This window comes from Alosa pseudoharengus, unplaced genomic scaffold (genome assembly GCF_046254945.1).
Source record: "Alosa pseudoharengus isolate Yale_2024_CS ecotype anadromous, Long Island Sound unplaced genomic scaffold, YU_APseudo_1.1 YU_APseudo_1.1_scf_24, whole genome shotgun sequence".
Taxonomy (NCBI): domain Eukaryota; kingdom Metazoa; phylum Chordata; class Actinopteri; order Clupeiformes; family Clupeidae; genus Alosa; species Alosa pseudoharengus.
Genome location: NW_027468689.1, coordinates 3,518,716 through 3,546,497, shown reverse-complemented (window position 1 = coordinate 3,546,497; position 27,782 = coordinate 3,518,716). Strand labels below are relative to the sequence as shown.

Genomic DNA, 27,782 nt, shown 5'->3' with positions numbered 1-27,782 from the left:
CCATCGTTTTTCGTTTTGATCTGTAGCCCCCCCTCCCGCTGTACTGGACCCCCCGAAAGGAGGGTAGGGCAGACACAGTTTTCTGTGAATATCTTGAGAACCGTAGGGCCTAGGATGACCCATTTTTTCCGTATGTTTGCCTCCAGGGGTCATGTTAACCCATTCCATGTGCACACATGTGCATAAACAGATACACACGCACACACATGCATTCACAGTAATCATACGTATGACACATACTCACACAGTAGACATATGTACGCATGCATGCACATGCACAAACACACATACGCAGGCAAACACACAAGCACGCACACACACACACACCCACACACATAAACATAAACATGTACACGCACACATGCACACAATTCAAGAATTTCTCAGAATTATGAACAGGCAAGATGGGGGTGGGGTTGTATAAAATCAATTTTACATTTGAAATTTGAAACTAATCATGTTTTGGTACTTGTTGTCTAGCAGATACCAGTGAGAATTGAGTGTGGATAATGCAATTTAGTGAGACAGTTAGAATCATATAGGCCTTTCAGCGTGATTTCTTTTTGTGGAAAAAATGTGCTGGACTGGGCGGCGGTCATATTTTGTACCGCTCTGCGGTACATCTAGTTTTAGTTTGCCTTGTTTCAGGATGGACACAGCAGAAGGAACAAATGACTCATCAATCTTCTGCCAGATGGCAATAGCTGAAAAGATGGTTTGAGGGGGTGGGTGGGGTCATTGAAGACCTGGGTGGCCTTTTGTGTTATGGAACGGCTATATAAGGTGTGGAGTTGTAAGTGCTTTTCTCTTGTGATTATGCTGGCTTTGTTTACCACCTGAGCCAGCTTGTTCCTATGTTTCACTGAGAGGTTCCCATACCAGGAGTTGATGCTGAACCTGAGAATGGTGGTGAAGGTGTGCTTGCTGGTGTTAAAGTTCCGCAATTTCCTGAGGAGGGAGAGACGCTGTCTTGCCTTTTTATAGATGTAGTTTGCGTTAAGTTGAAATGTGAGCTCTTCATCTATAATTGCCCCAAGGTATTTAAAGATACTGACCTGTTCCACATCCTTCCCCTTCATGTTGATGGGCATGAAGTTAGGTCCTCTGTTGCCTACTCCCCTCTTTCCTCCAAAGCACAGTTCCTTGGTCTTGCTGACATTTAGATCAAGGTAGCTGCTGTCAAACCAGGTTACAATATGGTTGATGTGATGAAAGTAGGAAGGGCTGTTGGCATCCTGTCAGGCAACAAGGACCATGTCATCTGCATATTTGATTAGATGTATAGAGTCGTGGTTGTTGTAGTTGATCTCCTATGGAGAACAGAAAAGGGGACAGGACACACCCTTGTGGGACACCGGTGTTTAGGACGAGACTGTCAGAGATGGTGTTGTTCATACGGACACACTGGGGCCTTTCCCTCAGAGACTCCCTAATCCATAGAATGAGACTATGGCTGACCTTCAGAAACTCCCTAATCCATAGAATGAGACTATGGCTGACCTTCAGAAACTCCCTAATCCATAGAATGAGACTATGGCTGACCTTCAGGGCACGTAGGTCCCAGGAGAAGATGGGGCTGAACAGTATTGAATGCGGAGGAGAAGTCCATAAAAAGTACACAGGTGTATGTTTTGGCCTTATCTAAATGACTGTGTATTTTTTCTAGGAGAGTGACAGTGGCATCCTCCAAATTTCAATCAGCTTTGTAAGCAAAATGCATGGGGTCCATGAACTCAAACATTTATAGTTTTAGTTCTCTGCACACTAGACGCTCCCAGCACTTGCATAATAAAGAGGTGAGGGCAATTGGTCTGAAGTCATTGAGTGACTTGGGGTGTGTTGTTTTAACCACTGGGATAATGGTCGCCATTTTCCAAGCCTGAGGGACAAAACTGGAGCTGAGGAACAGCTGGAATAGCTGGGTGAAGATGGGACCCAGTTGAGTGGCACACTCTTTCAGTACTCTTCCCTTGAGGCCATCTGGTCCAGAGGCCTTGCTGGGGTTAACATGCTGGAGGACTGAAGTCACATCCCTTTCCCTCAGTGACACGGGCATAGCTCTCACTCACAGGCAAAATCACACGTCACCGAAGTCATGTTTATCAAACCTAGAATAAAAGACATTCAGATCGTTTGAGAGACTGACAGGGTCCTCACACTGAGGTGTTACTTTATGATTCCTTCCCATCGTAGTGTTAAGTCCTCTCCAGGCATCTCTTGCATTCCCATTCCTTAATTTACCCTCAACCTTGTCTTTATAGTCCAGTTTTGCCTTTTTGGTCTTTCTGTGGTTCTTTCACTTTTTGTTGATCTCCCCTTAAAGAAGCATAGTTTTTCTCATTCAAGTTGTGTTTTAGTCCTTTACTAACCCATGGTTTATTGTTGGGATATAATTCTGACCTTTTTTGTTTTTATGACAGCATCCACACAGAATTGAATATAACTTCATTGAGTTCATTGAGGTCTGTAGCTGCAGCTTCAAAAACGCTGCAGTTGGTGCAGTCAAAGCAAGCCTGCAACTTCAGCTTTGATTCAAGGACAAGGCTATTTCTATACAGTATTTGCCACAGGTTTAGAAGATTTTAGAAGTTTCTTCCTGTTATGTAGGCTGGAATGAGATGAAGACAGTGGTCGGAGAGTCCTAGAGAGAAATACCTGTTATGTCCTCCATAGTAGAACTTTATGTAGGCCTACACATTTAGGAACAGATATTGGGTTCTGCCCAAAATCGAGCAACATAAAAGTAACGTAAAAGTAACGAGTAACATAAAGTTACTTTCCATAGAGGGTAACTAAGTAAAGTAATGGATTACTTTTTTAAGAAGTAACGAGTAACGAGCAAACACTACTTTTTTAAAAAAACTTCCCCAACACTGGTGAAGACACACCATTTTACTGTAGGCCATTCACTATTCAGTTCACCATGCTTATGCTTATGTTTTCAAAATCAATTATTCGCACAAATGGGAGAATTCATCCCTAAATCAAGAGTTCAAGGCCGTTGTCAGACCCGGCAACCAGACTTAAAATAGTCCGGGTGCAACTGAAATGTGAAGAGGGGGCGATGGCAAAAACCCAATACCTTCGATATGCAGCGTACATTTGTACGCCAACAAGCATACCTGATGTAGTGCTATCACAAAAACACACGCATGCAGAGCGTCGCCCGTACGCACAAGAAGTTATGTCAAGCAAAATCTGAGGACAATTACTTTTGAATTCCATTCCACACATTTCATCCACTGTCACCATGTGTAATACATTCTGTTAATTAATACTTAAACTATATAAAATCCTGGATTCTGGTGTTAGCCAGATGTTTTTCTCTTTTTAAAGAATAATGATGACTGTAATGTAAGCACAAATAAATAATTCAGTGTTCATCAAAATCAGAAACAGCTTTATTGGCCAGGTTTACGTGAAGGAATTTGACTCCGGTTGATCTTTGCTTCCAAAGTACAACACTCACTTAACATATAAGGATACAAAATAAAAAACATAAAAAGAATAAAAGAATGAAAAAAATATGAAGACAGATGAGACATAAGAACACATTGGTGTGGATAGCTTGATTTGTAAACTGGTTCCAAAGGATATCATTGATTTTAATCTTTGGTTCCCACTCAAGATTGCTGCCAAGAAAATGGCTGCCATCTTGACCAGGACTCCCTGGCAGAAGAGACATTGTGTCTCAATGGGACCCTCCTGGTAAAATAAAGTTTAAAAAAAAGATAGTTGTATTTTTATCTTGTTTTTCTACTATTACTATTTGGCTTAATTTAGGCTTACCAACTTTCAAAACTATTTAATGTACATTTTATCTATAATGTTCATATTTTGGTCACTTGTATTATATCCTAATCATATACTTTTTATTATTATCTCAATATTCAGTTTCAGATGTTTTATCAACAGCACTCATTTACCACTACCGGTTTCACTGTGTGCACACAGGTACAATAAGCAATGATCATAAGATGCAGTGGTGATTCTTGGAAACAGTTGAGGTGTGAACACTTTCCTGTCTCCTGTCAGCATGGTTTCAGGTCCACACACACACACACACACACACAGGTAAGGTGTGCGCGCGCACACACACAGTTAAGGTGTAAACATTTCCCTGTCTCCTGTCAACACAGTTTAGATTCATCCAGCATAACCCAGGCTATAACCCCTCCCATCACTTTATGGTCGCACCTTAAGCAGTTGTAAAACAAAGTAAAGTAAAAATAAGAAAGCAAAGTAAAACAATTGCCTCAAACCAGTTTTACCTGTGCTCAATCAAATAATGTCTTCAGATCATTCACAAAGCAGTCAAAATGAAAAGATTACTGAGCAGTCATTACATACCACATCAAATCACAGGGCTCCTGGATAAACGTGTATTGTTCACTACAGGAAATGTATTTTGCATCTATAACTAAAAAGAAAAAAGATTACTCAGTGGATTCTGAAAAATCATTTTACAGTATATTTTATATATAAAAAAAGTATTGGTACTGGATTTTTCAGTGCTGTACTGTAAATGAGAGGAATCACAGTCTACAGCCTACAATGCAATGTAAGTGGGACAAAATCCAAGGACTGTAATGTTCAACAACCTATTTGCACTTTGAACTGGCTTATGCTGGTTGTCATTCACATCATTTTAAACAAGATTGATCAATCCTGAGTTGTGATTATAATTTGACACAACTGCTAAAACACATTTTTTTTAAACCCTTGCACTCTTTTCTTCAAATCGTAAACACAAAACCACATTCACAAATACATTCACAAAACCTGTGACTCTTCTTGTAAAATCAAGCAATAGCCTCAAAATAGTTTTCCTTGTCTTCAAAACCAAACAATGTCTTCAGATCATTCACAAAGCCGTCAAAATGAAAACATTACTCAGCACTCATTACACACTTAACGTACAAATCAATGGAAAACACCTCTTGCCTCTTGTGGTTACCATATGCATCATAAGTGCATTGCCATGAGAATGTCATGAAAACTGTTAATGATTTTGCGTGTGATTGATTTAGATATCTAAATATGTGAGTGTATATACATTTTAAATGATTATATACGTGGTGAATGTGAAAATACTATTATGTCTATAGGAAATCCTGTGTATTGGTGAAAATACTGTGTGTATGTTATGGGAGAATGTATATGTCTGAGCCTGTGAGAGTTCAATCACTAAATACATCAGTCATCCATGTCCATGTCCTTTATATCTTTGGCAGTGTAAAGAGCAGACTTTTGAGCTTCTCCTTTTATAATTCTTTTCCCCGCTTTCTTTATCCCTGCAGTGTAGTTCTGCTCAAAGGCAGTCGATACTTCACCTCCGATAGCAAAGTCTCCGCTGATGGAGGATCCAATTTCTATCACTGAATTTATTAAACCATAACCATCGTCCTTTTTAGCAGATTCAACTGCATTGTCGATAGAGGCTATAATCCCATAAGGGCGGTCTTCTTTTTCTCCACTGCACTGAATAATAGTTACTGTCGAATCGTACACAACACCTGTATCCCCAGCTATGTAGTGAACAACACCCTTAGCATGCCCAACCACTGGAGTGTTGTCAATAACTTCCACAACTGAATTACCCATCTTTTTCATGACTCTGTCTGCTTCTTTCTCATTTCCAGACGCACTGTGAATTAAGGCACGTGTTGGAGCAGCGATTACATTTCTTTCTGAATACTCCACCCAAGACTTTCCGGCATCTTTTGTAAACTTTTTGGCAGCATCTTTGGCCCCCTGGTCATTCATTATCCCTCCAACAACAGCACAGGAACCAGCTGCAACAATCTTGATACCACTATCAACAGCAGTTACGACTTCTCCGACCACTGGGATGGACTGTGCTGCCCCCATTTCTGTGAAGACAGAAAAACAGATATTCTCAGAAAACACAGACACCAAAACATGAAAGCTATAGGATCACTTTTTTGGAAATGGTGTTGTAGGCTATAATCAGTAATCATAAGTTGGTGTGCTTTGACATTTTGGCTTGACCTTTGTAAAAGGTTAAAACCCCTGTTATAGCCAACTTGTCTCACAGAAATTTGCACAACAATACAACTTCTAGGCTATGAGTACCTGTTATTGCATGGTTATGTAAAACTGTATGTTCACACGCAGTGTTGGGTGTAACGCGTTACAAAAGTAATGTAATTACTGTAATATATTGCTGTTTGCGGTAACGTGGTAATGTAAGGCATTACAAAAAAAAAATTCGGTAATATTTTACTCGGTACAAACTTCAGTAACGCGCGTTACAATGCATTTAACCCGAAATTAAGTGGTGTTTTGTTTTGATACATATTGATACAACAGAGGAGAAAAAATCAGCGCAAAATAGTAGAACGTTATCTCCTGATACTGGTTGAATATGACTGCTGCAGCAGACTCCCAGGCGGACTCTATTTGCGGGATGGACATAAGCCTACGCTCATTATTTTCAGCTTGTCAGAGACAAGGCTATGAAGAACATAATAGTTAGTGCACTTTGTGTGCGAAACCGAAAGATCTCTTTATCTAAAGTAGTGCCACGCTAATCTTTTTGATTCTTGATAAAACACAAACTATGCTGTTGTGCATGTCAGCTTTGTGCTGTGAACTTGAATTGAAGAGAATAACGGGATAGAAATGCAGAAAAAGATTGTGTAGCCTGGCAGTGCCACCGCTCCCACCACGCGCATCACGCACTTTGCGTTGGGCACCAAAGGACAGAGGGGGCACCCAAATGTAACCAATGAATAGTAGCTTTATTGCAAACTGCGTTTCACTCTTCATCAATAACGTTAACAATGTCAAAATGCACTAACACGATGTTACATGCAAGTTTGATACCTTTTGGGTTCTCTCAATCACCACGTAGTACTAGAATTGGTGGGTCTTCAATCATTCGTTTTCCAAGCATTTAGGCTACATGAAGCACATGATATGCTGAGTCGACTGAAACGTATTCCATTCAGATAGCTAGGTGGATACCATAATTCACTTGTATTCGCAAAACGAAATGTGAAGCAACATGTCATTGCATACTTCCATTTCCAAAGCAATGAAGGTTGCTTCAAACAACATTGTGCATATTATTGTTAATATTGTGCTATCAATGTAACTCAAACAAATAAGGCTTGTAAACAAGAGCTGGCAAAAGGGCATTATGACAACGTAAAGATCAATGCTCTTAAAGTGACAGTGCACCATTTATAGGTAAAACATAATTTCTTCAGAAATTAATGTTTAAAAACACACAGGTGTTTGAGTGTTTGAGTTATCATTTAAATGTCACTCACTCAAAGCCACTCACTTAGGGCACAGAAATGGCCAGCAGGCCACCATCTTGACATGTCTTTATTAAAGGAACCGTATGTAAAATATGTATTTCAATTAATCATAAAATTGCCCTGATATGTCACTAGACATTAAGATATCATGTTCATTTCAAATACTTATATCCCTGACAACAGTAGTCTGGCCAGGATATTGTCATTTAAAAAGTGAAGTTGCAGCCCTCAACTGATGTTGATGTTGTCATGTTGTGTTTTGGCCTAATGCGCCACCCTCCACCTATCTACTAATCACAAAGTCAGTAGTGTTTCGTCATCCGGTTGCCAACTCTGCCAGTCAGAGGGGAGGGGAAGGGGATACACCGCTCTACAGTCATTTGAAAGTGATTGTAGTACCAGTTTTGGCCACAATCTTACATACGGTTCCTTTAAGCTTTGATTAATATAGTAGGCTCTCTATTGATTTTAATGAGTAGGCCTAGGCCTTAAAGTTACAGTATTTCTATCACAATTTAGCATACTTTGACCTTTTGTCGGTTTTTAACAAAATTCTGACTATGATTGTTCCTTGTATTGCATCATGAGCACTGCGCCTATTGCATTCTACTGTTGTTAGCCTTAAGCCTAGCTCACTCATTATGCTAAACCACATCTCCCTCCATTGGAAGAGCAAGCTGCATTGAGCGTAATAAACTGCATTTAGAATGGCAAATCCATATTTCTAGATATTTTGGTGAAAGTAACTTAAAAGTAATGCAATAGTAGTGTAATGCCTTACAATTCAGAGACAGTAATATTATAATGTAACAAATTACTTTTAAAAGACAGTAATAAGTAATACATAATACATTATGATTTTGAAGTAACTTGCCCAACACTGTTCACACGTACCGTTCTTGTTCCCAATGTGTTTTTACCTGAGAGATCAAAGGGATTTTTAGGTGAAAGTAGTTAGCATAAGGTGTATTGAAAAAAAGGCAAAAAATGCATCCATCATTAAGATAAAACTGAAATTACACAATTGCATAGTGCAAACATTATGTATAACTAGATGTACTGCAGAGTGGTACAAAATATGACCGCCGCCCAGTCCAGCACATTTTTTCCACAAACATAAATCACTCTGAAAGGCATATATGATTCTAACTGTCTCACTAAATTGCATTATGCACACTCAATTCTCACTGGTATCTGCTAGACAACAAGTACCAAAACATGATTAGTTCATAGATTTCACATGTAAAATTCATTTTATACAACCCCACCCCCATCTTGCCTGTTCATAATTCTGAGAAATTCTTGAATTGTGTGCATGTGTGCGTGTACATGTTTATGTTTATGTGTGTGGGTGTGTGTGTGTGTGTGTGTGTGTGTGTGCCTGCGTATGTGCCTGTGTTTGTGCATGTGCATGCATGCGTACATATGTCTACTGTGTGAGTATGTGTCATACGTATGATTACTGTGAATGTATGTGTGTGCATGTGTATCTGTTTATGCACATGTGTGCATATAGAATGGGTTAACATGACCCCTGGAGGCAAATATACGCAAAAAATTGGTCATCCTAGGCCCTACGGTTCTCAAGATATTCACAGAAAACTCTGTTGGTGTACGGTCACTAAATGTACACATAAATTATTTTATTGTAAGGCCCCCCATTAAAGAAAGTTCACAAAACTTGGCATGCATTCGGAAGGTGTCATAATGATCCTACACTTTCAATTTCGTGCAGTTTTGACCATGTCAGCCAGAGATATTGTGATGAAAACACCTAATTTTTTGCTTTTTCATTTTTAACTAGGTGGCGCTATACATAAAATAAGTGGTAATGGGATGGGTTGACATGCCCCCTTAAGACCAACATACATAAAAAAGGTGGTTCTCCTAGGCCCTACGGTTCTCGAGATATTCACAGAAAACTGTCTCCGGCCACCTACAGGCCAGTTGGTGTATAGTAACATAAATTAATTTATCGTGTGGCCCCCTATGAACGGAATTCCACGAAACTTGGCTTGCATTCAGAGGGTGTCATAATGATCCTACACTTCCAATTTTGTGCAGTTTTGACTATGTTAGGTCACAGATACCTGCGATTACAACACCTCATTTTTACTTTTTAGTGTTTAACTAGGTGGCGCTATACATGAAATGAGTGGTTATGGAATGGGTTGACATGGCCCCTTGAGATCAATATACCAAAAAAAATGGTCCTCCTAAACCCTACGGTTCTCGAGATATTCACAGAAAACTGTGTCTGCCCTACCCTCCTTTCGGGGGGTCCAGTCCAGCGGGGGGGGGGGGCACAGATAAAAACGAAAAACGATGGTTCCATGCTATCCATGTGGGGTTACATGCCCACCAAGTTTCGTGTGCCCCGGTCTTTCAGTGTCCCGGGAATCCTTGACGGAAATTTGGACATGCGAAAAAGAAAAAAAAATCTGACTAAACCTATATGACCGCCGCTTCGTTGCGCGGCGGTCATAATAATATGACTAGACCTCCTGTGAGTGATAATAAAGCATTCATTATTGCATGTGAACCTTCTGATAAAACTAGTCATGTTGTTGAGTACAAGGGTCAGGGCCAACTTTCCCTTTCTGTCCCTGCAGTCATGTGACTTAAAAAACTAGGCTCACTTCTTTGGAAATGGTGTCAGTAACCACAACCATACTGTAAATGAGGCCCCAGGAGTTTTTAAGAAAGACCAAAAATACACTCTTCATTAATAGAAAAGTAAAACATGATTACAACTAGTGATGGGCACGAGACTGCCTATGCCGAGTCCGAGTCAAGACCGAGTCTTTGAAGGATCGAGACCGAGTCCGTTGGTTTTCAAATACAGTCGAGTCTTTGAGAAAGCAAGTCCGAGACAAGACCGAGTCCTTTAGGAGTCGAGACCAAAACTATAAAAACATGTCAGTTTTCATATTCATGATTTAATATCACCCCAGTTTATAATCAACAGTTGCCTATTTTTCTAAACTGCTTCAACAGTGCTTCTCTGTCATCATGTTAAGCCCACTCTGATGTTTTTAATCATAGTTAGGACATGCAGAGCAAATTAAAATTTTCTAGCGGTATGTGTAAATTAGTAGGCTTAGCAACTTTATAACATTTTCCAATATTTCCCAATTTTAAACATTTTGACAATACACTAGAATTCAGTATCTTTTAGAACTTTATTCCCCCATACCACACACAAACTTTTCATAAACACAATTTGCATTGCACCATGGGATGTCATTTTCAAATAATGCCCGTCAACATTTTATTATTATTGTTGTTGTGTGTTGTGTGTTTTTTTTTACATAAAAAAATATGTTGGTCTCGAGGACTCGGTCTGAAATTATGAGTCCTTCTCCTCCCACTGTGGTCCAAGACCGAGTCAAGACCGAGTCTTTGAAGGAACAAGTCCGAGACGAGTCCAAGAAAGCAGAAATTGTTCTTGAGACCGGACTTGAGCACTACATCACTAATTACAAGTGAAACCACACAGAGTTGAATTTACGCAGAGAAGATGTAACCAGAGAAGTGCATGAATTTAGTAAACTTACACAATAATCAAAGAATCCAGAGAAGACGCTGACGTTTCTGGTAGAACTTCTGCAACAATTTACTGAGCTGAGCCAGAGATGGTTGGTGCCTGATGGTTCGTGTTCTAAAGAAACTTTCAAGCTGTTCAGTTTCACTTTAAATTTCAGGCCTCAACATGCTCCTTTTATTCCTGTGTGAGTCGGATGGGGCGGTGGAAATCCAAGGCTGGATCAGTACCTCCCCCAAGGACCCCTGTGTGTTTGTGTGAGTCGGATGGGGCGGTGGAAATCCAACGCTGGATCAGTACCTCCCCCAAGGACCCCTGTTTGTGTGAGCGAGAGAAGCAGTGTAAAAGTAATGTTCCAGACTGGTTGACTGTGCTCTTCATCGTCCTTGGTGCCTTTCTCCTCATCATCCTCCTGTGCGTCTGCTGTTGCCAGTGCTGCCCTCAGCGGTGCTGCTGTTACGTACGCTGCCCGTGCTGTCCTCAGCAGTGCTGCTGTCCAGAAAAAGGTACAAACCTGATCACTCAATTCAAAAAGCGCTTTTGCACACTTCTTTTTTGGGACAGGTGCGTCGGAAAACGGTAAGGGTCACCAATGATACTTGTTGAAGAAGTGCCGCACACTGTCCATTACACATGCAAATAACTGTATTTCACATCGTTTCGGTCAAAGTGTGACTGAAACGTTGTTCAAGTATCAAAAACCCCACCAAAAAAAGCGCTATATATAACGCACAAGACCACCTGAAAATTTAAAGCTGTGGGTTTGAACGGAGTTCTTCAGTTTGTTATCTATCTGGCACTCGAGTAAATCACCTGCTTACCCACATATGTCATTTAACTCATTTGGAGTAGGCTACATTAAAAAGGGGGTGTCTGCAAACCTACTTATGTATACATATAGCATAAACACCTATCTATTAATAACTAATAATATATGAGTACAGTACTTTATGTGCCACACTAGCAACACGTGATGAAAGATGACAACGGCATATGAACGGCTCTAGTTACTAATCAAAATTAAAATAGTTTTTGAATTGACAGAAATAGATTTGAATAGATTGGCCACATCTGATTAGTTAACATGCAGAGCGCGATACCACTGATTAATGAGCACGACTGTTTGTCATACGAGGCCGGCGTGAATAAAAAAAAAAACATTATGGACCATTGAATCCGAGTTGCTAGCGGCACAATCTTTCAGCCCCTACATCTGTGTCACTGTCAATTTTGTCCGAATGACGAAACTCATTTTTTTACATAACTGTCTATCTCTCACGCTTGCTCTGCAGCGGTTATGCAGCATCGGATGATGAAGGAGGCACAGAAGGCCATGTCTCCCTGGATGAATGGTGGTCAGCCTGTCTACGCACCCATGAGCTCCCATAGCTCCTATCAGATGAACCCAATGCTTTATGCAGGTTAGAGCTTTATCCTGTAATGTTAAGCGATAGTGCACCCATGGGCAGTCATACCTCCCCGTTTGTGTACAGGTAAATCAGCTGTCTCAAGCAAGCAAGCAAGCAAACAAACACAGGTGAAAACAGTCTAGTTGGCAGAGGATCTGTAGATGATCTAAAGTGCTTGGCAGAGGTGAATGGAGATGCACTATACTTGTTGTTGTTGTTGTTGTTGTTTAGACAGTGACAAATGTGATTGTTTAATAGAAACAATCACATAAATCTTATAAATCCTGGTGTGACTGCTCTATTTCGTTGGCTAGGCCCTAACTCTGGAAAGATGTCGATGACCCCCATGCCTCTCCCGGCTCCCCAGCCTCACCACCCGCCCAGCATGCACGGAAACGGCAGCCTGGCTGCAGAGAGTGGCCGCGGCACCAATCACATGCTGGATTACCTGGAGAGCCAGGTGCACGGCATGGATGTGGCCAGTCCCCTGCTACAGCCCCAGCCCTCTGTTGCCCCCCACCACCAAATGCCCCCGCCACCCCAGCACATGCCTAAACATGTGCCTTTCTCCGCTGGGCCTCCCAGCATGCTCTCTGCCCTGAATGATGGTCCGATGACCCGCAGACCGCCACCCAGTGGCAACCGCTGGGACTACGACGATCGTTCGCGCCCCCCCATGAGCCGCAGTTACAGCCACGAGGACATGCTGAGCGATCATGGCAGGAGAAGCAACCCCAACGAGAGGGCCGGATATCGCCCGAGGTCCCGTTCCCGTGACAATCTATTCGACATGCCCCAGAGGCAGGAAAGGCGGTATTCGCCGCCTGCTGGGCGACGTGGGTCGTGGAGTTCCGCCAACGACGAGGACGGCAGGAGGGGAGGCGCGAGAGGAGGTCGAGGGGGGCACTCGGACAAGCCCCCGAGTTACAACGAGTACGAGCCGGGTCAGAAACCACCCAGACGCCCAGACCAGTACTCGGTAAGGGGTAAGAAACGTGGAAATAAAATGCACAAAAACATGCAGTGGTAAGAAAAATGATGTGAACAGACCTCTGAAGTTCAACTACAAAAGGACCCAAAGCTATCATCTTTGCCCATATAAGGAGATCCGGACGGTAACTGGATCTCCTTATACGGGCAAAGATGCCGGCTTTTGTGTCCATGTCGTGGATAAACTTCAGAGGTCTATCAACTGGTTTCCTGCATGTGGTTGGTCATGAAATGTTATATGATCATTGTCTAAGTCACTTGACAAACAGGATGTACTTTTCATTATTGTCTTGTTTTGGACACACAACACTAAAGCATTCACAGTACTGATGGGTGAATTTCAGTGAACCCTTGGAATTATTAACTGATTTTAACCTTGGCAGCAATAACCCCAATTTAACATTGTTAGTTAGCCTATAGCTCCCTTTTAGCTTTCAGAGGTTAAAATCAGACAACTGGTATAAAACCCACTTCCAGTAAATTATGCTAAGCTAGGCTAACAGTGTCAGAGTGGGTTATTGCACGCACAGAGAAGAGATGGCAAGGTGTGCTTTTATCTAACTCTGGGTTAGATGGCAAATAAGATAATGTCCCAAAGAGTTTTTTTCAAGTGTTTTTTGTTAGGTAGAGGAAGTACCTCCAACCAACATGCTCAAACTTGTTTTACTGATGTAACACCAGATATTCTGACCTAAATTAGCTTTTGTTGAAGCCATTCAGCTTGATGTTCACTTTCTTTTTCCAATTGACATTGTGAATGTTTGAATTATGTATTCAAAATGGAGAAAGATCTAATATAACTAGAAAATGTAATTTCGAGGAAATTACCAGTGCATGAAAATATAAATATACTGTATATTAACATAAAATGCAAAACAAACTTTTATTTGGAAACAGTTGGCAGGAGTCATAGTTGATAACAACTCACAGTTGAAATGTCTGAACAGTTAAATAGTTGAGTAGTTTAAATAGTTAAATTATTTAATAGTGAATTATTGTAGTGAGGACATTTATTTTGAAACAGTTGTGGGCAGAGGAAATAGTTGAACAGAATCTGTAGTCTTAAAGGACCGTTCGTTATTTATAAATGGGGTCACCGGAGGGATTTTGAGTGCTTCAATCAAAAGTTGCATGACCCTCCCCTGCCTGCAAGAAAATTTTCAACGACCCTCCTGCAGTCTTTTCAAAAAAGGCATGACCCTCCCCAGCCAATTGTCGATACTTTCCACCCACGCTAAAAAGCGCTGTGAAAACACATCGACTTCAGCAATCGTTCTATACTACGCCTGTTTGAGTCGTGATTCACTCGGATCTTTCACCCGTATCTTTAAATTAACCCACGAGTCGCGAGTCTCTAGTATCATTAACTCGGATCAGCTGAGTCCTACTACAATTCAATCTAAAACGAAAACAGCGCCACACACAAACCTCTTGCAACATCAGCTAGCCTGCAGCCATCATATCTGCCAAAAATGTAACCATTTCGTAAGTAGGATAACCACAACTCCACAAATCAACTCAAGCGACTGAGTGAGCAGGCAGTCTGAGATAACTGGTTAACTTCCCGCAGAGCCGGGTTAGTCGGATCAGCCAGCCGGTTAGGCTACATGAGTACGAGTCGGCTACGGCTACGTTGTCATGAGTGGCTGTAGACGAGCGAGTAGCTCCTCCTCAAAGTGAAAAGCAATTCCACAACAAAAGCCATTCTTCACCTCTAAAATAACATTCAATGTTCTGCATGTAGCCTAGGCATACTTTAGATTTGGTGTATAGATGTGTAGCATATTAAAATGCAATTAGGTCGCGCAGACAGTCCGAAATATTGCACGCTCTTAATGGAGCTGCTTTGTATACCCGGGTTAGTCGGATCGCTGGGCCGGGCGGTTACGTTATGAGTGCGAGTCAGCCGAATCAGCCGGCTACGTTGTCATGAGTGGATCAGTAGACGAGCGAGTAACTCCTCGTCAAGGTGAAAAGCAAATCCACAACAAAAGCCATTCTTTCACTTCTGAAATAACATACAATGTTCTACACGTAGGCATAGCCTACTTTTAAATGCAATTAGGTCGCGAAGACAGTACGAAACATTGCAAGCTCAGGCTAGCCGGGTCAGTTGGATCTGCAGGGCAGGCCGGTTACATTGTTATGAGTGCGAGTCAGCCGAATCAGCCGGCTACGTTGTCATGAGTGGATCTGTAGACGAGCGAGTAACTCCTCGTCAAGGTGAAAAGCAAATCCACAACAAAAGCCATTCTTTCACTTCTGAAATAGCATACAGTGTTCTACACGTAGGCATAGCCTACTTTTAAATGCAATTAGGTCGCGAAGACAGTCCGAAACATTGCAAGCTCTGTATGGAGCTGCTCAGGCTAGCCGGGTCAGTTGGATCTGCAGGCGGGCCGGTTACGTTGTTATGAGTGCGAGTCAGCCGAATCAGCGGCTACGTTGTCATGAGTGGATCTTTAGAGGAGCGAGTAACTCCTCGTCAAGGTTAAAAGAAAATCCACAACAAAAGCCATGCGTTCACTTCTGAAATAACATATATTCTGCACGCATAGCCTACTTTAAAATGCAATTAGGTCGCGAAGACAGTCTGAAACATTGCAAGCTCTGTATGGAGAGTAGGCTAGCCAGTCGGATCAGCCAAGCGGGCCGGTTACGTTGTTGTTATGAGTGCGAGTCAGCCGAATCAGCCGGCTAGTTGTCATGAGTGGATCTGTAGACGAGCAAGTAGCCTAGTTCTACTCGTGTCAAGGTGATAATAATAATAGGCCTAATGAGAATAGTAGTAGTAGTAGTAGTAATAATAATAATAATAATAATAATAATAATAATAATAATAATAATAATTTAGTCACTGCAGGGCATTTCTATGTCTACATTGGCTTAGGCTAAGACAATAAATAAACAGTCTGGCTCAAACTGCTTTCTTTCCCGTGAGTGGGTGGAGGTTTTGATGCTATTATATTAGGCTATTTTATATTATATTATATTATGTTTTATTATATTATATTATATATGATATTACATTAGTCTACCTAACATGATATATATATATATATATATATATGTATAGCTATGATTAATAGGCTAATAATATTAGTTGCCTAGTATTAGCTGCCTATAATACCTATTAGAATAGATTCCTAGTAGCCTACTATTAGTATATAGTAGTGGTAATAAACATTGTAGCAGAGTAGCATTAGACCTAGGCAAATTTTCTATTGTTAACAAAACAACAACAAATAATTAATTATTATAATATAGGCTACCCTCCCTGTCAATAAGATCAAAGTTTCTGAACATGAGCACCAAAAAGATGAACAATGTGTGGATGCACTTTGACCAGGAGACCAAAACTCTTAGGCTAAATGCAAGTACTGCAAAAACCTGGTTTCAAATCATGGAGGATCCACATCCAACATGAGAAGGCACTTAACAAAATGAAGCACCCCACTGCACTGCTTAAACGTAGGACTGAATTTCTTTGCGATTTAGCAATACTGACTCAAGTGACTCAAGTGACTCGTTCAACCCGGATCAGTTTAGTGAGTGACTCAGAATAACCCGGATCCTTAAAAGGAATCGAGTTTAACAGGCCTATTCTATACTCACCCTCTGATTTCTGATCTTACACATCACACTTCACCAAGATGGTGGCCATTTCAGTAGATTTACACACTAACATTGTTGTGGAAACACAATAAGCATGGAAACTAAATGCACACTTCCTGCAACTGCATTAGCCTACTTGAAATAAGTTACTCCTCTAGTAAATATTCACATGAAATAAAACAATAAAACATTCAGACCATTCAACAAAGCACACTGGGTAATAACAAATTCAACACATGAACTTGTTGCTATGGACTCGTCTCTAGGCTTCCTCAGTCATTCATTGTAAAGCTGCCGAAGCTGAACATTATCCAAAACTCAATTTCTCAGACGAGCGTCAATTTGGGAGCTTGCTACACTGGTTCCTTCTCAAATTACTTGAAAAGGCCATTTGCACAATTTCACAAATAATCACAGGGACCGAAAATTACCTAACATGCCAACTTTTTCCGGGTTTAGGCCTATCATTTTAACTTTTCCCCGCTGTCTTGCCGTTTTAATATTTTCCCCTAGAATATCCCATATTACTGTAATACTCTCATAACATTAGTCCTGCATTCTGGCCTGTCTCTGTGTTGTCCTGTTGTTACCCCTTGCCCTTCCAGAGAAACAGATGTTAGTACAGTACGCTGTGTTTGGAAAATAGGGTCCCGCTGGATTTTCATGTAAAAATTAATTTTTTTGCATATTTTGCTAATATAGAGTCTAAGGATCGATCAAGATTTTTTTTGTCTTCAAATTTTCACGATCCATCTTTAGTGTTTTTTTCTGTATGTTTTAAAATAAGCGATTATATCTAGTCCGAAAAGTGATTTTCACATTTTCTTCTAATTTTTTGACAATTAATTCCACTTTTTGCACACAAAACCCCCAGATAATGTAGAAAGGTTGTTGGTTCTAAAACAATATCCATAGTTTTCAAACTTTGAGTGTCTGAAAAGTGTAAAAACACCTCCACCCTTGTTGCCTATGTCAAAAACGATTTCTTAATCTTTGCTTTTCTTGATGCTTTCCTTGACCTGCCATGTCATTCTATTGTCTACCTTAAGAGAAATTTGTCTTGGAAATAATCTATAATAATAATAATAGTACAGGCAACACAGGTGACATAGGCATGGGTAGTTGAGTAACAGTAGGCAAAATTAACAAACAAAAGAATATAAGGTACAAACAAACAGACAAACCACGGATGGCCCTCTCACTGCCTGAACTAATACAAAAAACAAAAAACTCAAGGGAAAACATTGCTCAGACACTAAACCATGTGCATTTGCTCTCTTTAAAAGCTACGGGTTATCCACAGCCAACAGGCCGGGCGTGCGAGAGAAGCAATGAAGTCTTAGAATTAAGAATAAAGCCATGTTCTTCCAACAACAACAACCACAAACACCCATGAGGCAAAAATATCAAATGACCGGCTGTGTTCTCCCAGAGAGGAAGCTACGTATATGATCACCACCCACAGGTGGACGTGTGCGCCAGCGCTGCAGGTCAGCCTTTCTGCATACACACCTGTCTTTAAAGTTCACCATCCTGGTAGCATACCTATCTACTGCCAAGGCTTGAAGGGGACGGGGAGAATATTTACTTCTGCTACACTGGCAGAGAACTCATGTGAAACAGACTGTGGGAGGTGGAAGGGGTTTGAATGCTGTCCGGCAGTATTATGAGTGGAACGTCTTAAGGGGGCCCTTTTCCCCATACAGCCTGATCTTATAGTGTGTGCCAATTCCATCAAGACACTCCACAATTTCATACTTGGTAGACACCCATGTATCCTGGATTTTGTGGCGACCATGAAAATGGTTCTTGCAAAAGAGTTTACATATATTTAGCAGACACCAAAGTCACTTACATACTGTATGTCAGCTATATTACAAGAGATCGATCACATTGTCCCCGGAGCAACTTGGGGTTAAGTGCCTTGCTCAAGGGCATAACAGTGAAAGCCGGGAATTGAACCGACCGACAACTTTCAGGCTACTGCACGCTAGCCCAGCTCCTTAACCACTACACTACCACTGCCGACTAGAAAAAGACTAGAGTGCCAGGTGGTAATATGGGTACAGTGTCAGGACCGCACACTACAATCTCCCAGAAGAACTAAATTTATTGAGTTAAAAACATAACGCAACGTTTCGACCCACCAGGGTCTTCATGATGACCCTGGTGGGTCGAAACGTTGCGTTATGTGTTATGATGGCAGTGTGCGGACAACTACTCTTCTTTCCTTGATAAGCTTTTTTGTCCTGCACCTGGCCTCAGTGAGGTGGGATGTGCATACAACCACTTTGAAGAGGACTACAGTGTTAGGACCACCATGCCTATGATATGCCGCAGCCTCTTCTAAGTGTCTCCTAGCACTAGCATAGACAGAAGTCAGGTACTCTTGATGTTGCACCACCCAATCAGTCGGTGGACTGACCCTGTGGTCACCTCCAGTATATCCAAGTAGGTGGTCGACTGGTAACTGTGGCTTCTGACCGAACATCAGCTCGTATGGGGAGTGCTGTGTGGACTGGTACACGGTGGTATTATAGGCGAACAGGAGCTGAGGGAGCAACTGGGGCCATTTACGCTTCTTTTCAGGGGGTAAGGTCCTGAACAAGTCATGAAGTGTCCTGTTGAAACGTTCACATTGACCATTCCCCTCTGGATGATAAGTGGTGGTTCTAGTCTTTGTTATAGGTGTCACACAGGTGTTTCAACAGCTCCTCCTCAAAGCTGCTCCCCTGATCAGAGTGGATTCTCCTTTGCACGCCATACACATAAAACCATCTCTCAGTTAGAATCTTAGCTACGGTGGAAGCTCTCTGATCAGGGGTGGGAAAGGCCTGGGTAAACTTTGAGAAAACATTTGTGACTACCAGAACATTCTCTTGTCCTGTGCTAGCCCAATCCAAGAGAGTAAAGTCAATGGAGATTATTTACAAAGGCTTAGGGGCTAGCATATTTCCCAAGAAGGTTCTGGCTTGGGTTGTCTTGCTTTAGCAAGCACAGTGCTCACACTCAGAACACCACTTTTGCACCTCATGCCACATCTGGGGCCAGTAGCACCTCTGTCATATCAGATCTGTGGTCCTGTCCACCACCAGATGGCCGTGGTTGTTGTGTAGGCTAGTGAGCACTTTGACTCGCAACACCTTTGGCAGTAAAAGCTGCAGCACTGGATCCCTGGAAGGAGGAGCCTGGATCGCTCGGTACAAGGTCCCATCCACTTCCTGTATCTGGGACCACTGCTTTATCAATTGCGGACTTCCCTTGGCTCACTCCACTTGTCTTAACGGGTATGTGGTCGTCCCTGTCACCAAAACCACAGGTATCTGGAAATACGGGTATGTGGTCGTCCCTGTCACCAAAACCACAGGTATCTGGAAATACAGGGATCAGTCCCTTGCAGGACTTTCCGGTCTCTTTTGGTTCGACCAGGGATGGTGTCCACCATACAAGATTCTGTCATCCAAGAGTCTTGGATAGGTGCACTTGAGGCTTGCATGTTGGCTATGGCAAGCGGCAGGGGGACGTCCAGGCCGTGTGACACAAATCGCAAAGTGTTAGTGGGGCTTGTGGGAAGCCTAGAAAGGGTATCGGCATTGCAATTAGCTGGCCCAGGACAATATTTGATGTTGTAATAAAGAGGGCAAGCTGAGAAACCCAGCAATGTTCCAGAGCGCCCAGTTTCGCTGACTGCAAGTATTGGAGGGGATTGTTGTCAGTGTACACGGTGAACGTGTTGCCCAGGAGATACTTGACATTTTTTTCTGTGATTGCCCACTTGACTGCAAGGAGTTTGAGTTTCATGGCACTATAATTTGACATGTTCCTCTCACTTGGCCGCAAGTCCCGGCTAGCAAAGGCTATTGGTCGCTGTAACCCATCCTTCTCCTGTGACAAAACTGCCCCCAATCCTGCATTGCATGCATCCGTCTCTAAGATAAAGGGACGACTGAAATCGGCATAACCTAGGACTGGTGCTTGAACAAGCCATTCTTTTAAGGCTCTGAATCCAGAAAAAGTTCTGAAGGCAAACCTGAACGTATACATTCAATGTTAACTATCCAATATTCAGATGTCTGTAATTGAAATGTATGCAAATTAGTGCATAATTAATGAGATATTGTTAAATTACATGCTTAAACATATATTTTCAGAAAACTTGTAATGCAAAAAAATATTGTCTCTACATAACTAATCAACTAGTAAAGTTTCATAAGAATATCAAGGAGTTACATTTTTTACCCTATTCACCCGTTCTATGTTGCCTATGGAGGCCAGTTTTAGGCCGCAAATGCTAATTAGCAGGTTTAAAACTAAAAAATCAGCTAAGTAAATATGATATTCAGAATCAGCACCCAAAAATTAGGCAGAATACCCTCTTTACCAGTGTTTTCTCACATTTGACCCCCAAGTGATAGTAGTCCCAGTCTTAATTATGCATTATATAAATGATGATATCATCTAAGTATGAAAATGGATCGTGAAAATTTGAAGACAAAAAAAATCTTGTTCCTTAGACTCTATACTAGCAAAATATGCAAAAAAAACAATTTTTACAAGAAAATCCAGCGGAATTACACAAGACACCGTACTATGTATTCAAATCATCGTTTTGCTCGCTTGAATGCGAACTCAGAGTGATGTTAACCTACAGTAGGACTATTTAAGTTAACGACGTGGTTGTCGTGAGAGCACGATTCATTGGCGCTTGCAGTGTTCGGCCGTAGGCAGTGTTGGGGAGTAACGGAATACATGTACCGGCGTTACGTATTCAGAATACAAATTATGAGTAACTGTATTCCGATACAGTTACAAGTTAAATAGTTGGTATTTAGAATACAGTTACATTGTTGAAACCAATGGATTACATGACGATACTTCTCTGTTTCATAAGTTTATTCACTCTCTAAATAAATAAAGGCAACTCAGAAGCTCCTAAAAGCAATCTATGATTTCCATGTTTAAATCCAAGCCCCGCCGTCTTGCACTAGCCTCAAAACGCAGCCAGCGCGCATTATGGACGCGTCATCGGAGACCCTGAAATGACTGTTTGCACAGCAAATTAGGAGTAAAGTAAGTGGAGGTAACTCCTGTTCCTCACTGATCGCGGTTCCTGATGTCTGTTCAAAGGATATTTTCCCAAGTATTAATAGCTCAGGCTACTTCGGCCAATCGGTTACACAGTTTGCTAATCAATAAACAGAGCCTATAGTTCACGTGTTGATTTAGACCTAGGCCTACAATTAAACCAATCTCTAAAATAGGCACTGCATTCTAAGTTTTTTATTCTAACTTAAAATAGCTTTATGGATTTTTTTTTTTTCTAATTAGATCTAGCCTACGTTTTAAAATGAATTATATGGTGGAGCCTCTGAAGAATTATTCTTGCGAGTAGGCTAGCATATTTTAACGTGCGGTTTTTGATTGTCATTACGCAATCACGTTCATTTTGAGAGCACTGATATACAGTAGCCTAGATAGTGTTACATTTACAGGTCATTTGCGTTCCACCTGTCATATGCGCCCCTCACTTGTACTGGGTTGATGCCACCGAAAAATCTCACAGGCACTAATATATTTTCTGGCTACGCCCTTAAAGTAGCCTATTTATTTAGTTTGTTTTAATTAGCCTAGTCGCCTGCTGTACAGTAGTTTTAGTGGTCACCTTGCTATTTTAAAGTTGTATCAGGTAGCTTAGTTGACTTTACATTCTCCTATGTGGGCCTAACACTTCAGCCATTTGGAACAGAAGAACACACCAGAATAGGCCTGTTTAGTAGGCCTAAGCAGGATTTGATGGCCGCATTCCTACACTTATAAAATCCAATTCAATGCGGAAGTAATCTAAGTATTCAGAATACGTTACTCAGATTGAGTAACGTAACGGAATACGTTACAGATTACATTTTTGGGCATGTATTCTGTATTCTGTAACGGAATACGTTTTGAAAGTAACCCTCCCAACACTGGCCGTAGGCTATGTATTCGCTCCAAGTTGGCCTACCATAACTTACCAACTCTACACTGTAGTGTAGACCATAAACTGGCTATTTATATGACCAATGTATTTGTTCAACTTTATGAAGCAGAATTACGCACTGCTACTTGGAACGTAACACATTTTTGTTGGAGAGAGAATGACAGTGATTAACAAATTGCACTTGTTGCTGGTTACCAATAAATAGGGCCTACTATATATTTTTTTGCAAACAACAAAACAGAGCCGGACAGTAACGGAGTACATTTACTTGAGTACAGTACTTGAGTACAATTTTGAGGGATCTGTACTTTACTCGAGTATCATTTTTGGGTAGTACTCATGACTTTACTCAAGTACATTTGAAAGGAAAATATTGTACTCTTTACTCCACTACATTTCTATCCATAACCGTGAGTACCCGTTACTACTTCTACAAAAAAGGAAAAAAAGAAAATTCTCAGAAACCCTCAATTTGTTGTTTCCATCTCAAACGTGATTGGATTGTGCAGGCGCCACTGATTGGGACAGCCTATCAGCAATCACCTTCAGCTTTCCGCCAAAGTCAACTCCATGGTTAGATTTAGATAAGAGACAAAACCATGGATGAAACAATGGATGAAGAAGCAGCAGGTCCATCCCGGGAATGTGCCAACCTGTGGCCCCACCTCGCCAGACTATTTCAATTTTCTGAACAAGTTAATGATAGTTTTCGCTTCAAGTGTTTCAATTACAAAATAGTATTTTGTATTTTAAATACATGTATTAGAAATACTGCCCATCCCTGGCAACATGTTAAAAAGATGAAAATGACTTAATTTTACTTTCAATTCCTTTTACATTCTCCAAGGTATTAACATAAACATTTTTCATAACTCCATGTAGGATGTTTCTGTACGTAAGTGTAAGCACTGTGGCAGTAGTAATGCAATATTTAGAAAATGTACTCTTGTACTCTCGATACTCAAGTACTTTTAAAAACAAGTACTTCAGTACTTTTACTTAAGTAGACATCTGACTGTTGTACTTTTACTTGTACTTGAGTAAAATTTAGCTAAGGGTATCTGTACTTTTACTCAAGTAATGAAGCTGTGTACTCTGTCCGCCTCTGCTCCAGTGAAAGTGAAAGCATTCAGAGTCTGATGTCATTAATATTCATTTTGAAGGATAACACCATGCAGACACACTGATTCAACTGAGTTAGTTGCAGTTTTGTTTTTTTCCCCAGAGGTGCCTCATTTGCAAGAACACATTATAGTCCTGCATGGGCCAAGGACCCAAAATATAGCATACCGGTACCATATGGGTGGGAGAATTCTAGTTGGGATTTTTTTTATACCTACACATCCCTAATTTATGTTTGATATGATAGACCTGTGAGATTGGACACCTGGTGCATATCCTGGTTGAACCCATGGTTAAGGCACTTGTCAGTGTTGTATAATATTGAGTTTGGTATCATCTTAAAGCTCCAATCTCATCTTAAAGCTCACAATCAAACACATTGGTGAAGCCCTCTGACAAACACTGGACCTCTTTGAACCAACAAAAACACAACATTTTCCACAATTTCCGCCTAAACTATACACTTTCTTTATGCCCTGTGGCATCAGAGAACATTACAGACACAAAAGACAGAAACTGAAATGCTTTTGGAGCCAACCACTGCAATGGGTATCTGTATCACTGATCCGACAGAACCACGTTGGTACACAGTTTGGGTTACCACTCAAAAACAAAAAAAACAAAAAAGTCAAAAAAAAATGTGACTTCACATGCACAACAATTTTTATTTTCAAATAAAAAAAGATAAATTTCGACAATTACTTATAAACAAATGCACCCATATCAAGATTTTCTCTCATTTAAGAGAAGACTACTGAGCGTGCAGAGTAAACATCATTGATCAATGTATTACCTCCCTGTAGGAAGAGTTGTTGAAACTGTAACCTCTGAGTATTGTCTGAGTAACCTAATCATTAATCCATAAATTCTCTCCAGCATCTCATATGTATGTCTATATCTTCAACTGTCGCTATCTTTAACAATAAACAATACACATTACCTTTGACAGACAATACCAGGTGCACATACAACACAAACACAAGAGGATGCTGTGCAGAGTTAAAAGCCAAAGGATGTGTTCCAGAGAAATAGTAGTGGATGGAAAAGTAAGTTCATAGTCAGTGTGTGTGTGTGTGTGTGTGTGTGTGTGTGTGTGTGTGTGTGTGTGTGAGTGTGAGAGAGAGAGAGAGAGAGAGAAAGAGAGAGAGAGAGAGTCACATTTACAGACTTACAGCAATGGAATAACATTAAAGCTATTAACATTTAGAATATTAACATTAAGATTAAGATTAAGATTGTACCTTATTACATTGTCGCCCCCCTCAATAGCAAAATTGCTAGTTGCCGATTCAGGCTGAAGATCCGCACCCTCATCCTATGCGTGAGAAATGTTTTTCAACCTGTGCACTTTTCTGTATTCTGCAGCACTAGGCTTTGAACGTCTCATTCATGACTGTTATTTAACCGATATCACTGAAAATGAATTACTTGCTGCTCCCGCATAAACCGTCTATGCCATTATTTGACGATCAATGTGTTTTCAATGTTGTAGGCCAGAGGTCTTCAACAGGGGGTCTGTGACCCCTAGGGGGTCCGCAGAGGTACTGCAGGGGGGTCGCGAAATCTTTGGTTGATTAGACAATTTTTTATTTTGTATGCCATATATATAGTAGAGGGGTCCCTGCTCCAGCTCTCCATCAGTTTGGGGGTCCCTGGCGTGAAAAACGTTGAAGATCCCCGTTGTAGCCTATAGCTCGCCACGCTGTAGCGCCCCCGGTTGTTTGGCGCCCTGGGGCAATTGCCCAGAATGCCCTTGCCTTCCGCCGGCCCTGCTCATGGAGCATTAACACCCAAATAGTTAACACTCAGTTATACCCGTTAAGAGCTTTAACTCTCGGACCGTAAAGAACGAGCTGTTACACTTTGACTATGCCCGATCTGTCTATTCTGTTAGAATGAAAGCACAACTACTTCACAGAATCCCCCTTTGCCAAACTAAGGACAGCAATAGTACTACAAGGGACAATAGTACTCACCTTAAGAGTGCTCTGTAAATTGAGTAATGAGGATCTTACCACAAACTGGACTCAGACATGTTACAAAGATTGCCTTTAGCAGACAATCAAAACGCAGTACAAAATCACATACAGGATGACATGACACACATACACATAACCCATGAATAATAGTCAGATAATAGTCAGAAACGATTCAAGTTTTAGCTGAAAGACTTTCCCAGATTCAGAAATGTAAAAAATAAGTGATAATGATCTAAGTCAAGAACCCAGTGTACAGCAGCACTCTATGGAGATTCTTGAAGTAGTCCCGAACTGTGTGCGCACACATGTTTCCTTTCAGGGCCAAAATGCCCGACCACAGGGTTCGATAGTCGGTACTCTGACTATGCCCAAGCTGTCTATTCTGTTAGAATGACAGGACAACTATTTCACAGAATCCCCCTTTGCCCAACTAAAGACAGCAATAGTACTACAAGGAACAAAAGTGCTTAGTGAACTGGGCAATGAACATTTGATCAGTTAGCAGAAAGCATCTGAGAAAAGTTTGGTCTTTGAAACTGGCTACAGTTGGGGCAACTTTGATCTCATCTGAACGTTGGTTTCAGAGCTGAACTGCATAGCAACTAAACGCTGCTTCACCATGTTTAGTTCTAACAGTAGGCTTTACTAACAAGTATTTCTCCTGAGAGGTCTGGAAGGTGTGTACTGCTGAAGCATGTCTGCTGGTAATTTGGTCCCGTTCCATTAAGTGATTTATAAACAAGCACAAGCGTTTTAAAGTCAATTCTCTGACTTACTGGAAGCAGCTGGAAGCTGGAATGCAGGGACGTTTTGGAGTAATGTGGTCAATTCTTTTAGTTTTCGTGAGAACCCTAGCTGCTGGATTTTGTATCATCTGAAGCTATTTGATAGCCTTTAAGAAGGCCTGTGAAAAGCCCATCGCAGTAGTCAACCCTACTGGAGATGAATGCATGAATGAGTTTTTCTAGATCATGTTTTGACATTAGCCCTCTAAGTTTGGCAACATTTTTGAGGTGGTAAAAAGCTGGTTTAGTTATTGCTTTCGTGTGGCTGTTTAAATTTAGATCACTGTCAATTATGACACCAATATTTCTAACGGTATCCTTTGCTTTAAGCACTTTAATATCAAGCTACAGCACCCATTTGCTGTCTCCTAATCATCAGTGTACCTTTGATTTGTAACTGTTGCATGTATACACATTGTGGTTAAACTGTGTAGAAAGGAGAATGATTGTTTAACCTCTGGCATTTTAGGCAGGCCTCTGGCAAACAGTTCAGCATAGGCAGTTTAGTGCCATCTAGTGGTTATTGATGTACAGTTGTTATGACATCTACTATATTGTTTTTTTATATGATGGCATATATGGCATATGTCATAGGAACCATGACAGTCATCTTGAGATGATATGAAGTAGTTGAGATACTCCTTGAATTATCATCTATTTTCATCCTGTATGTTTAAACCTTAATGGTGCCATAATTAACCTTTTTATTGTTGTTAAAAAAACAGTCTCAAAACCTGAGTGAATTCATTCTGAAGGCAAGATGTAACACAGTTATACAGAGTGTTCTGTTTCTCTCTGAGGCCTTAAAGAAGCCCTATGCAACAATTTTAGCAAAAATGACCTTAATTATGCAGGTTGAGAGTCGTTCTGATGGTTCTACAACACTTTTTGGGTTGTTTGGTGGATGCTTCGTCTCCCCCTATCGCTTCTCTGCGGAAAAATCGAATATGCAACTTTCTGAACCTGGACAGATCCGGATGTAACTCAGCGGAAGTATCCAATCGCGCCACGAAAATGTAGTCAGATTGTAGTTTCTAAGAAGACTGCAAAACAGACGCTGACTTGGCTTTGT

At 41.0% G+C, this 27,782-nt stretch overlaps 2 protein-coding genes and 1 long non-coding RNA gene across 4 annotated transcripts in view; 1 reads left to right on the top strand and 2 right to left on the bottom strand.

Moving 5' to 3' along the window:
• The window catches only part of sts (steroid sulfatase (microsomal), isozyme S), a 100,657-nt gene that overhangs the window by 13,950 nt on the left and 58,925 nt on the right, over positions 1–27,782 (bottom strand). The window lies entirely within an intron of this gene.
• LOC143141788 (uncharacterized) lies at positions 3,380–11,014 on the bottom strand. The gene is made up of 3 exons (XR_012990800.1): positions 10,847–11,014; positions 8,184–8,209; positions 3,380–5,873 (listed from the first exon to the last, which is right to left on the bottom strand). It is a non-coding gene; the product is annotated as an uncharacterized LOC143141788 (long non-coding RNA).
• Positions 12,130–13,272, top strand: LOC143142710 (uncharacterized). The gene is made up of 2 exons (XM_076303785.1): positions 12,130–12,254; positions 12,557–13,272. The coding sequence occupies exons 1-2, from the start codon at positions 12,131–12,133 to the stop codon at positions 13,270–13,272; spliced, it is 840 nt and encodes a 279-aa protein (XP_076159900.1). The 5' UTR covers position 12,130.